Genomic DNA, 13,018 nt, shown 5'->3' with positions numbered 1-13,018 from the left:
TATGCCTAGCTTTCAATTTGAGACCTCTTGAGAAAATATATTGGCGGCATTAGTATGAGAATTCCACATCTTTAGGAATTGCAATGACGGTGATGCCTACAGCACATGAACTAAATCATAGTGCTAGAATAGGATCAGTGTATTTCTGTTAATAAGGAGACTAATTTCTGTTAAATGTGATAAATACTTGTTAATAAATAACAGTCCTCATACTCGAAAAGAATTCTAATGTCTTCCACTAAAATTATCACTAAGAAGGCTAGGTTGAGATACAAATTTTGAAGAAGTACACGATATAAAAGAAATACAAAACATGATATGAAGCATTAATTTCTGATATCGGTGGAAGACACTAATTTAGAAGATACGAGCTAAAACACATTCACTTCTCGTTGATATAATATGCTAAGGCATAACATCTAAAACTATTATGAGGGAAAAAATATTTAACGGCTCCAAAAATGAATAACAAAGAGAGCATTACTTTCCACATACCACAAAAGAAGAGCATTACTTTGCCAGACCACATAAACACACATCCTGTGATATGGTTTGGTTACCTAATCATCACCGGATGCCTGGAAAAAGATTCCTGACCGTGACACCTTTTGGAGCCTTTTCATATTATGACAACTCTTGTAGGGGACTAACAACCAACCGGAAGATAAAACCAACATAACCACCTGCAGACAACACGTACATAAACATGGATAACTGGGACCATATTGGTGATTGAGAGGAAGTGTACATAAATAGAAGACATATTTTATCACTAAGTTGCATTAAACTGTTTAGCAAAACAAAAATACATTTTGGGGCATATCCATATCGAACTCGACAGGGACAGAAGTAGTATTCCAAGTGTAGAAATATGGGGCACAGGATATCTTTTTGGTGCTCGGCTGAAAAGTGCATTGAGACCAGCCAGAAAAGGGGAAAGCAAAGCAAGGGGTGGAATAAGCAGTACAGCAATGAAAGCTCCATCAGATATCCAGTAGTACTGTACAAACATAAGCAAGGTACTGGTAAAATCACCCAAAAGTATAGAATACAAATAAGCAACTACAATGTTTCTGAAATGCCGAAGCAAGGTCACAGTTAAGATAAATAGGTAACAATCATTGTCATGTACATCATCAACACTTATGTGCTTGTAGAAAGGGTCCAATGGTTGCTTACCACATAACCAATAGGCCTGCAATTTTGCAAGAGCAACGACATTAGGAATAAATAATCTGTTTTGCTGTCCAGTGACTTCATTGTTTCTTCGTTCATGACCCCAGCAGTCACTCCACCTGTCAATCACTCCATAGCTTGCGCAATGCTGATCATGAATTGCCTGCTTGGAATCCAACAGTGGAACTACAAAATTCTTCCTGTAGAATTAGAAACACAATGGTCATTTAGAAGCATAGAAATGTTGTTGTAAGACATGCTATTCTAGTCGGCATTTATTTTCATACCTTGAGCACTCACCCAATTCTGGGGCATGGACATGATGGTGATGAGTCGTGTAGAAGTTTCCGATCACTGTCACAATACTACCTAGCTTGTAATAACCAGAAGCAGAGGCCTGTATTTCGAAAAAATAGTGGTTAATGGATGGACATATTACGGTGCTAGCAGACACCATATATATTTTTTCAGTTTGACATAAAAGCACATTTCCAGTTCACCATGAAGCAAATTAAGGTATGCCCTGCTGCCACGCAACGATATTTCTTGTGCTTTCTCACGAAGCCATTGCCTTATTATAAGTGTTTTTTCTTTTCTTTTTTCTCAAATCCCTACAAAAGAACAGATAACCGAGGATATCCTATAAAACTTAAAATGGGACCATATATATTCCGTAATCAAGACTTCTGGAAAGATGCTAGGTATGTATTAGTTTGGTTTGGTTTCATCTCAAAGATTCAGCGCAACAGACCCTGTTGTTACCTCATGAATAAGCTGAATATTTCTCTGCTGCTAGCGAGTAACAGCCTAACATGTCATGTATTTTGTCTATCTAATTTACCGCAGAGCGGCGACTGCTTTGATGTGCACTACATCCTCGATGTCCACCGTGTGTTGTGCCTCTGGTGCGCCCACCAACGTGGTAGCTGTGTCCACTGCCGCTAGCTCTGCTTACTCCGTATCCTACGTCAACCGCCTTGCTATCTTCCGCTCGGGCACTGCTAAACATCGTATTTTGGTGGCTGAGAACATGCCTCTTTCGCCTTGTCAGCCTCCATGCCCTTAAGTGCTGCGCTGGCAGCACCATATGTTCATCTCCCTCCAAGGGCAGAAATGAACATGGCAGCATCATAATTAATTAATATTAATAAGATGGATTAATGTTAAGAATATGAATGGGGAAGTAGCTCCAATGATAACTGAAACTCCAGCTCATTCATATATCCCTCTAAACCTTCGTAACTGAAACAAAATATGTCTAAAATCGGTAACTACATGAATGGTTCACGGAGCTTGTATCCCTATAATAAGGATATAAAACATCTTAGCGCAATACTCTCTCAAAAATAGAATAACTTAGTTCAATAAAGCAAACATCTTATTTCTGAAACCTGCGAAGTTATAAAGAGAGTTGAAAAGATTACTAATTTGAATATGAGCTCTACAATTTAGAGGGAGAAGAAAATGGAAAAGAAAGAATGAGACATGAATGCTCCTATGAACACAGGTTATATATATATATATATATATATATATATATATATATATATATATATATATATATATATATATATATGTGAAAATCAATAATCTCTATTTTAGAAACACCACTCCTAACTGGAGCATAAAACATGACAGTAGAAGCATGAGCCTCCAATGCTTCTGAATTTTCTTTTAAACTCTACTACTAAGCTTTTTAGTCTACTGTGATCATCACTTTGATCGATATACACACATCGACTTCTTAAATAATAGAACTGGACAACTGCCATGCCATCCAACATCACCATGACAATTAAGGTGCAGCTCTACATTTTTTGTTGACAGAAATACAAAAGGAATGAAACATAAAAGGCCGTATGGCCACAATAAAGCATACCAGAGGAATAACTTTGCATACCTAGTCCATATGGTAATGATAGATCCACACATTGATTCTTCATCGCCGCTTGGTCGCTGTACAATCTGTGGACACCGCTCGCCAGCTTCTACTCAAATCCTCTAACGCCCTGCAACCAAATATGTTAACTCTCCAACTGTCAGAGTCGCTGCCTCCTCCACTAAAATGAGTAGTGTTGTTGTGAAAAAAAAGTATTAATTTCAAAAGGGAGAATATAGTGAAATCAAAGCTTCTCTGAATTGTGATGTCAATAATCTGTTGTGGGAGACAGTCTATAAATATCACACCAAAGATAGTCTGTGATGAAGTTTCTCTTAAATGTTATTTTTCATGGAAGTGAACATATAATTCCTAGGATAGAGAGATATGATGAGATTCTCGAAGACCACAGTGATAGAAGCACCAAACCCGCCACTAAATATGCCAGTTCAGCATGCAAAACAAACCGAATGATAACCTCGGAAGGACAAAAAAACAGGGCAATAAACTTGGGATAGAAAAAACAGGTCAACAAACTTGGAAGGAGACCTATCATGATGCAGGCATAAATATCTCTCAGTAGTGAAGTCTTGTTGCTATTTTATACGATAACAACACATAACCTATCAGATTTCCTTATCGGTAAATGTCTGTTTTTATAGTCAATTTTGAACTCAGCTTGATCAGAACAGATATTGCATTTGTTACTCCTTTTGTAACAGCTTATTTGGTGGCAGAAATTAAAAGTAATCCTGGCAGAGCCTCTACACCATCTTAGTCACCCAAGAAACTGCATATATCTAAAAGTACATAAAAGTAACCATATGTAGAATACATGTTTACCTTCTCCAAAGTCTGACCTTAACTTTTACTGATTGTCACTTTCCTGTAGTGTGAAGGGCCATTTAGAAACAGAAGAATTGAGCATTATCCATGGTAATTGGCACACATACACACGTTGTTCTTCGTTATTTCTTGTCGCAATCTCTGCATTGTAAACCGGTTCACCTAAACATTAGAAATACATCCCCTGGAAAGTCAATATCAAGCGTTAAGATTCTAAAATGCAAACACAAACAGTATCAGTAGATGCATATTGTCATAAATACCATCCTGACCCAAAAGTTATAAAGCACAAAATTGTCAGCTCTATTTGTCATAATCCATAGCATAGATTAATATGAAGAAAAAATGGAAGAAAATATGCAACAATCTGAATAGCTGAGTGAGCATTTGACAATTGAAGAATATAAGATATGGCAGGGATCTCCATCTTGTCAACTCCATGGAGAAGAGCAGGCGTCATCAGCACACACAAAAGAAGAAGGAGCCTCTGAAAACTGAAACGAGCATGGGGATGGGGGTGCTGCCTTGCTTACCCGCGCTAGGAGCCGTCGAGGCGGAGGTACACGACCTCGTCGTTGGCCAAGCTCGGCTGCACCACGCCGGAGCAGACGAACGCGGCCATGGCGAGCGCTCTTCCGTCGAGCTCGACCATGTGAGGGGCGCCGTCGTCGCTGTGGTGCTCGTCCTCGTCCATGGAGGGTGGCTGCTGCTCTGGATCGAACAAACAAGTGAGGGGTCAGGACAGAATGAAGAAGAAAAGAGCAGAGGAGAGGATCTGAATCGAGGTAAGGGGAGGGGATGTTAGCGCAGCTGTGGCTGGTGGGTGACGCGATGGGGATGCTGGTCGTGCTCCTCCTGCTCGTCAGGGGCTCCGTAGGCGCGTCAAAGCCGCCGCCGCCGCCATGCAGCCGGTCGTGCGCAACGCTCAACTACGACTTGGAGCCTCCTTCCTCGTCCTATTCCCCCTGATTCGGTCAATTTCTTTGTGATCTGAGCATGCTCTGACCATGGATGGGATGGGATGGGTGGCAGCGGTGGGGATCCGGTACGGCAAGTTCTGCGGCGTGGGGTGGAGCGGGTGCGAGGGGGAGGACCCCTGCGACGACCTCGACGCCTGCTGACGCCGGCTGGTCGGGGATGGCCGGTAGCGCGAGGGGAGGCGGGGAAGAGAGGAGTTTGGAAGGAGAGGGGGCGGTGGCGCTCTCCCTCGCGTGATCAGGAAGAGGGGAGGAAGCCGATTGGGGAGAAACCCTATGGGTGTTGCAGTTTTATACAACACGGTGAAATTATAAAAATGCCCTCGGCGGGGCACGGGAATTATGCGCGGTGGCACGAGAAATTTACCCTGAGACGGTAACTATTCATTGTAGCAGTAGCTTCATGTCGATCCAACGGCCCAGCTCCTCCCACCGCTCGATCCGACGCCCGGAAACGCATCAAGCGACTCGATCCGACGGCCGACAGTGGTTAAGCTCTGAGAGACCTCATGTTCTCCCAACTTACCTATTTCTAGATACATCCAATATGAAAAAAATAGCAATGAAATAAAAAAATAAAAAAATCTGAAATATGTTTGAAACAAAGTTGTCCTGTCATTATATTTGTAAAAATATTCCAGAAAAAAAAACCCGGTGACTTTTTTAAAAATACAATTTTTTTGGCCAAAGTATAATAGCAAATAAATTATTTTTGGCCAAAATAGTATGATTAGTGACCGATAATAGCAAATATATTTTTTGTCTTAAGTACTGAGAAGACAACTTGCCTCTCGCAAAGTGACCTGATCGACTGCATTGCACTGTGGTAGTATCACCAGCTGCACGTCAATAATATACACTTTGCCAAGTGGCCTTGAGCGGCTGCTTCACAGCACCTAGTTCCAACTTAGAGAGAGAGAGGGAGAGAGAGAGAGCGCCCCGAAACACAACTCATCTACTACAGGGGGAATCTCTAACACCAACCCACAAACCGTCCGTAATTGTCTGGACCATAAAATCCGGATAAGTTTTGCCATCCAACACGGGCATGTATAGGTCCGGTCGACGGTCTGGATGTGCTTTTTCCTACAAACTGGATAAAAACTAGAGGGAGGGGAGGGGCTTTTGCGGTATCCGGGCCGCTGCCATGTCCAGTCCTCACTACCCTTGGCCCACTGCCCTCCCATCTGGTTACATCACGCTCTGCCGCCGATCTTCAGGTGCCATCGAGTTCGACCTGCCGCAGCCCATCGAGGTGGCGCAGCGTATGGCGCACGAGGCGACCGCGGTGGCCCAGCTGGAGCCGCCGGAGGACCTGCCGATGCGGTACGTGCGCGCGCTCTACGAGGGTCGCGGCGTGTCCGGCGCGGAGATGGAGCTGAGCGGGGTCTTGTCCACCCACAAGGCGATGGCCACCACCAGCGTCCTCACCACGTACTACTGCTGGCCGGTGACCATCGCCGTCAGCCCGGGCGACTCCCCATCCGACGTGCCCTGCTTCGACATGCTGGACGCGCCGGCCCATGTGTGATCAATCAAGCGGGCGGGCAAGGCTATAGATCGACCTAGCTAGCTTGGTACCTACCTATCTGTAAACTGTAGTATTGTAGTAGGCTCGATGATCCATGCATGGTTGATGCCTGCCATGACGAGTTAAAGTGTAGTATTGTAGTAGCCTGGAAGAGAAGCTTATGTTGCAACAGTATTACGGGAGGTCTAATCCTCTGAATATCCAACAGAAGGACGCTAGCGGGAAATCGTTGGGAAGCTTGGCTCCACTTAGTGTGAAATTTGATGGACGTCGAGCTCACTCAACAACCCGACCGGTTGAACTGGAAACTAACAAAGAATGGAGAGTTTTCGATTAAATTCATGTATTTGGATGTTATCAACTCTAGTGTTATTCCTCGCTCAAAACATGTGTGGAAAGTCAAAGTGCCTCTAAAAATCAAAGTGTTTATGTGGTTTGTACATAAACAAGTTATTCTAACTAAGGATAATCTGGTAAAACGCAATTGGACAGGATATACAAGATGTAGTTTCTGTGATAAGGATGAAACCATCAAACACCTCTTTCTCGAATGTCCCTTGGCAAAAAATTTGTGGCGGACGGTGCACTTAGTGTTTAATATTACTCCTCCGAATACCATCAACACGTTATCTGGGACGTGGTTAGATGGTTAGACCACGAAACTACGAGACATATCCGTGTTGTAGTATGTGCTTTATTATGGGCTATATGGAACTGCAGAAACGATTTGGTTTTTAACAGAACAACAAATATTCATTTCTTGCAGGTCATCTTCCGGGCAGTACACTCATCCGTATGTAGTCGCTACTCACTTCGACGAAGGCCAGGGAGCGTTTGGTTACTGGATCTGTCCGATGGGAGATGGTAGCTCGGGATATCTTCAACCGGTTTGGATGGTGGTCATGTAATATGAAAGGTTTTTACATTCCTATCTTATATTTTTGCCTGCCGGTTGTGGCTTTTCCTGTCATGATGCTTGTGCTCTTTGTGAGCTTTTCTGCTTTTCAGACCTGAAGACTTTTGTGGAACTTTTTGCTTATTATTAATAATATGGTTGTATGCATCGATCTGATGCAGAGGCCGGGGCCTGCCCCTTTTCGAAAAAAAACTGCAGTGCAGCAGCGTGAGTACGAATATATATTTACCTGCCTGCCGAGGCTCTCGATGTGACATTTACTACTCTTCGTTGCAGCGAACACCAACTATTGGTGTAATAAGTTGCAATCGGGTCTAATCTAATCTTTAGCATTGTTGGTGTCTAACCTAACCACCGGAGCACGGCGATCACCGGAGACAACAAAGAAACGAGAGGGAGGCAACACGCAAGATTTTTAGGTGCACGAACACCTCTGCCGCACGAATGGCTCCTGTGTATTTCTGGCGAGCTCGAACTCTGCCACTGCCATTACAAAGACCGACACATGGGTTTTGTACCAAGGCACACGATGGACACGCTCTCCACGCCCCTGCCTGCTCGCGCCCACGACCTAGCTCGCTCTGGCCGCGTCCTCCGCGCGCGCCCGCAACGCACGCGACGCACCAAGCCCTCTCGATCACCACGCTGCCCTGGACCTGGTCTCTAACAGACACACACACACACACGCACCCCGTGCACCACACGGGCACCTCTAATTCTCATTATGTGCATCTGTCGTGCTCATTGTTGCGCCCTGACCGGTCTACTTAATTTCAGCGCCACTTTCCCTGGTTTCTTTGTCGAAGCTAGCTTGATCCTGTAATTTTTTGAAATCCTGTCGGCCGGATCAGAAGAACCAAAAGAATTGCCACAGAAAATCGTCATATAATCGATTTGGGGATACAGCAATACAACATACATATATACTACTACTAATCTAGATCGACATATCGCTAGCTAGAGGTAGGCGAGCGGCGGCGGCGAAGTCAGGCAACGCATACAACCCTTGCAGCGGCGGCGGTGGCGGCGAAGAAGTCGACGGGCTGGCAGGAGACCTGGACGTCGTACTGGCGGGAGTAGGCCAGCCCGACCTTGAACCGGACCTGGGCGAGCACCAGCACGGTCATCGGAGGCGCGCGCCCGCAGCACCCCAGGTCCTTGCAGTCGAAGAGGACCGACGCGCGGAGGCTGCGCGAGGTCGCCGGCGGCTGCTGGAGCGGCATGGCCTGGTGGACGTCCGTCTTCAGCCACCCGGCCGCCGCGTGGCTCGCGCTGTAGAGCTGCAGCCTGGCCGTGACGGAGCTGTACTCCACCCCGGCGCGGCGGCTCGGGTTGGCGGCCTCGAGGGTGAAGTTCAGGGCCACCAACGACGCTCCCTCCACCCCCTGGCTGCTGGAGGCGCCGGTGACGGAGAAGGCGATGCGCGCGGGGCTGAGGATCACGGTGGTCGCCACGGCCACGGCGCTCACGGCGAGGGTCACGGTGGTGGCCGCCAGGATGTACTTCCTCGGCCCCCACACGGGGCCTGCACTCTTGAACTGCCCACTGCCGCTCGTCGCCATGGCCGGCGATAATGCTCTCCTGCCTCTTTTTGAGAGAGGGCTTGCTACCGCACTCTGCCTCGTCGCCATGGTCCAGTTGCCTGCCGCCGTATATATCTGCGTGACATCATTTTGTTTCTGCGGTCCGACTTTTCCACACTCGACTGAAAATTCAAAGCGCACGGCCCAGTGGTACAACACAAATACACACGTTGCAAGCTTTGAAACTGTGAAGAGAGAGAAACAGAGTGATCCAAAAAAGATACTCCCTCCGTCCCATAATATTATGAGACGGAGGTTGTATATAGAATTATAGATGAAGAAACAACACACAAGAAGAAGATTTCTTTCTTGAAAACACAAAAGGTTAATCAATTAAATCACCTGCACACTTTGGAAATGTCAAATGAGCGTGGTGGTGTATATCAGGGTACTGGATACAAACATAAATAGATTCTACCTTTAGGCACCAATATACATAGAAATTAATAAAAAAATATGTGAACTTTCAATAATATAGCCACACAAAAATATCGAAAGATCTATGCTCCACAAATAATAAATGTATAGAGAATAACGAACATATAGGAGAAACAGGGGATCAAAGTGCACAAATGGGAACTAGCCGGAAATCGAGTATCAGCTAACGAGCACATATGCTTCCTAATAAACAGTAATCCAAGAAAATAGTAAAAAAATCTGAATTTTTTAGTGGTATACTTTGACAAATGTATTGTGTGCTTGCAAAATTTTTGTATGAAATAACATTGGTGTAATTCGTGGCAAAAGGAAATCTATGCTCCAAAAATGCTATTTTTTAAAAGCATTTTGGAGTGTTGATTATTTTTTTCCACGACTTCCAGGAATGTCATTTCATGATAAAATTGGACAAACATACAAAACAGTTGTCACAGTTTGCCACACAAAAATTTAGCAATTTCTCGATTTTTTTTTCATTTTTTCGATTTTACTGTTCACCGCGAGCTCAGCAGAAGAGGACTTTCGAAACTAGCCTCTCTTCCGATTTACTTATTGTGGTTCATGGTAAGAACCGTGTAAGGTATTTTCAGTATCGTCCCCTAAATTGCCTGCAAACGTCCGGACTGAGGTGTCTAAAAGTTTTTGCTATCCAACACAGTGCCGCAAATGTTTATGGACGTGTCCGCACGTCCAAATTCCCCCAAATCGAGCCCTAACTTGGGTAGGTTTGTGGGCATCCGGACTTCCATCAGGTACATGTCTGTCCGTCTGCTCGGCCCCACCCAAAGTCTTTGCAGTGCATTCATGCCGGTCAGTCGGCCGAAGTGGACATGACTGGACAATGCCTGTCAAAGTGACCTGAACGACCTAAGGGCGGCGCTACTTCAATGAGGACACGCAGACCAAGAAGCCTACTCCAGCCGCTGCGTGTATCGATGCGGCATTCTGCATGCCCCGGCTATTTAAGCAGGGGGTCGACGTCGACAACAGCACGTCTCATCTCCTCTCTACACCCACCCGCCTCGCTCCTCTCCTCTCCGCTCACCACCATCATTGCTCCTCTCCTCTCCTCTTCGCTCACCACCATCATTGCTCCTCTCCTCTCATCCACGAGCGGTTAGTTTTCAGCGATGGGGGTGGATTCAGATCTTCCGAGGGATCATGTCACTGCCGGCCATATTCTCCGGGCCCTTCCTCCTCCAACACCACGATGGACAAGCAAGAGATCATGCTCTCCTCTAGGGATGTGGAGGAGCAGCCGCAACCACCGCTCCTCGTAGAGGCCGCCGTGATGGATGAGGAATACCAGGCGGACACGAAGCTGTTGCTAGAGCAATCGGTCTTCGACCATGGTCTAGCCCCTCCGTTGTCGCCTCGCCATCGCGTGAAGCAGGACCCCCCCCCCCCACCACCCCGGTGCAACCGTGGCATCCAAATCGATGCCACGTCAAGGAGGAGGCCGCATTCCCTGCCACACAGCACTTTCGGCTGGTTAGACCAGCCCGCTTAACCGCCATGCCGTAATATGTGTGGTGAGGCCATGACAGAGGAGGAGATCCCTAGCCCTCACATGTGTGCGCGCCTCCTTCATTTCTTGGGAGCGAAGGAAACACGTCACCACACATCACCTTGACGACGCCCATGAGGGTGGCGCGGGAGGAAGAGCGGTGGGAGCGGCGCAACGGGCAGATTAGTGTCATGTTCACCAAATCCGATGTCGTGCCGGACTAGGTCCGCAGTGACACCGATCTGAAGGAGGCTTGGGCCCTCGACCGGTCTAGCACCACGGTCGGTGTCGGTGCCACGTCAGCGACCAACTGGTGAAGATCGGCATGGCCAAATCGCAACACGCCGCCGCCTTGGTCATCGACAAAGGCAATGGGACGAGGCCGTGCGTGCGATGGCCGAGGAGGCCGAGCGACTGCACCGCGAGCGCCAGGTCACAAACAATCAGAGCTACCGCGCCCCCTACGCACCCTTCCGCCACTGCAAGGACTAGACTACAGAGCAGACGACGTCGGCAGTCTAGCCGGCCAGGGCGGCCATGCATATGATGTTGTCGTTCGGTGCCTCGCATAGTTTTTGTTAGGTTTTTGAATTTTAGTTCAACGGATGAAATATCGCCCGCTTTATGTAAATAGATCGAACATTTATCCTGTTTGCAAGAATCTTTTTATTCTCCATGAAATTTGTCCATTTGATTCAATTTTGGTTAAAAGTGTATGCGGGCATCTAGGATACTGCGTTGAATGGTCGGCTTCAGTATCCGTGTCTGCGGAAGCGTTCACGGACGGGTAGTAAGTCCGATTTAGGGGACAGTGTTGGAGATGCCCGAAGGAACTTGTTGGTAGCGTATTCTATTTCTAAGTTTCTATAAATAGATACCGGAAGTGGATCTCTCTCTATCATCCATGAACACGCTGTAGGTACATATCTAGCTCATTTGCCAGTACGTTTCCCCAACCCCCAAAAGAAAAGAAAAAACATCCAGCTCGGATGGCCGAGCAGGGGAGCAAGATGCCGAGCTGGTGGAGGAGGTTCCGGTGGCTATACGCGGCGCGGTGCATGGTGGCGTGCGTGGTCACCCTGGTGGCCGTGGCAGTGATCGTTCGGGCGGTGGTGGTGATGCTCCGCCCCGAGAAGCTCCAGCTGAAGCTCGCCGGCGGCCGCGTGGCTGTCGACTACATCCCGTCGCTGCCGCCACCGCGCAACGTCGTGGTCTTTACGGTCGTCCTCAGGGCCAACAACCCCGGTGGGCGCGCCACCATTGTTTACGCCAACGTCACCGTCCGGCTCACGGACGCGGCGGCGGCACCTGCTGCAAGGATCACCGAGTTCGATCTGCCGCAGCCCATCGACGTGGCGCAGCGTATGGCGCACGAGGCGAGCGCGGTGGCCCGGCTGGAGCCGCCGGAGGACCTGCCGATGCGGTACGTTCGCGCGCTCTACGAGGGGCGCGGCGTGTCCGGCGCGGAGATGGAGCTGAGCGGGGTCCTGTCCACCCACACGGCGATGGCCACCACCAGCGTCATCACCACGTACTACTGCTGGCCGGTGACCATCGCCGTCGGCCCGAGCGACGACGCCGCCGACGTGCCCTGCTTCGACAAGCTGGACGCGCCGGCCCATGTGTGATCAATCAAGCGGGCGGGCAAGGCTACAGATCGACCTAGCTAGCTTGGTACCCAATGCCATGTAGACTGTAGTAGGCTCGATGATCCGTTCATGGTTGATGCCTGCCACGCCGAGTTATTTGCGTTGAATTAACTCTAGCTGCAGTGCAGCAGTGTGAGTATGAATATATACATTTACCTGCCTGCCGAGTCTCTCGTTGTGACATTTACTACTCTTTGTTGCAGTGAACACCAACTATTGGTATAATAAGTTGCAATCGGGTCTAATCTAATGTTTAGCATGACTGATGGGATTCATGACTCATGGGTCCCACGAATGATAAAACACATTTAAATATTGGCAAAATAATTGTTCACCAAAAATTAGGAATTTTCCCGTGGATACATTTTTAAGCAGCACTACACCAATTTTGTTTTGATGAATGATTGATGTTTACTAAAAAAGATTGTGTGGCTGGCAGACAAAGGCTGAATAAACACAAAAATTAAACAAAACTAATGGCATGTCCAAAATCACACTTTTTTTCTGGATGCTTGG

General features: G+C 47.3%; 1 protein-coding gene and 1 long non-coding RNA gene across 2 annotated transcripts; one reads left to right on the top strand and one right to left on the bottom strand.

Annotated features, from left to right (window-relative positions):
- Window positions 1–308: 308 nt before the first annotated feature.
- On the bottom strand, window positions 309–4,083 carry LOC123168629 (uncharacterized). The gene is made up of 5 exons (XR_006484434.1): window positions 3,899–4,083; window positions 3,077–3,185; window positions 1,464–1,573; window positions 1,180–1,376; window positions 309–683 (listed from the first exon to the last, which is right to left on the bottom strand). It is a non-coding gene; the product is annotated as an uncharacterized lncRNA (long non-coding RNA).
- A 7,659-nt stretch (window positions 4,084–11,742) lies between these two features.
- LOC123168875 (uncharacterized) lies at window positions 11,743–12,663 on the top strand. Its single transcript, XM_044586736.1, has one exon. It carries the CDS (start codon window positions 11,843–11,845, stop codon window positions 12,479–12,481), a length of 639 nt encoding a protein of 212 aa, XP_044442671.1. The 5' UTR covers window positions 11,743–11,842; the 3' UTR covers window positions 12,482–12,663.
- The last annotated feature ends 355 nt before the right edge of the window (window positions 12,664–13,018 follow it).

The sequence above is a fragment of the Triticum aestivum genome, chromosome 7D (assembly GCF_018294505.1).
Source record: "Triticum aestivum cultivar Chinese Spring chromosome 7D, IWGSC CS RefSeq v2.1, whole genome shotgun sequence".
Classification (NCBI taxonomy): domain Eukaryota; kingdom Viridiplantae; phylum Streptophyta; class Magnoliopsida; order Poales; family Poaceae; genus Triticum; species Triticum aestivum.
The sequence above is the reverse complement of the archived record's forward strand: the minus strand, read 5'-3'. Positions and strand labels throughout refer to the sequence as shown.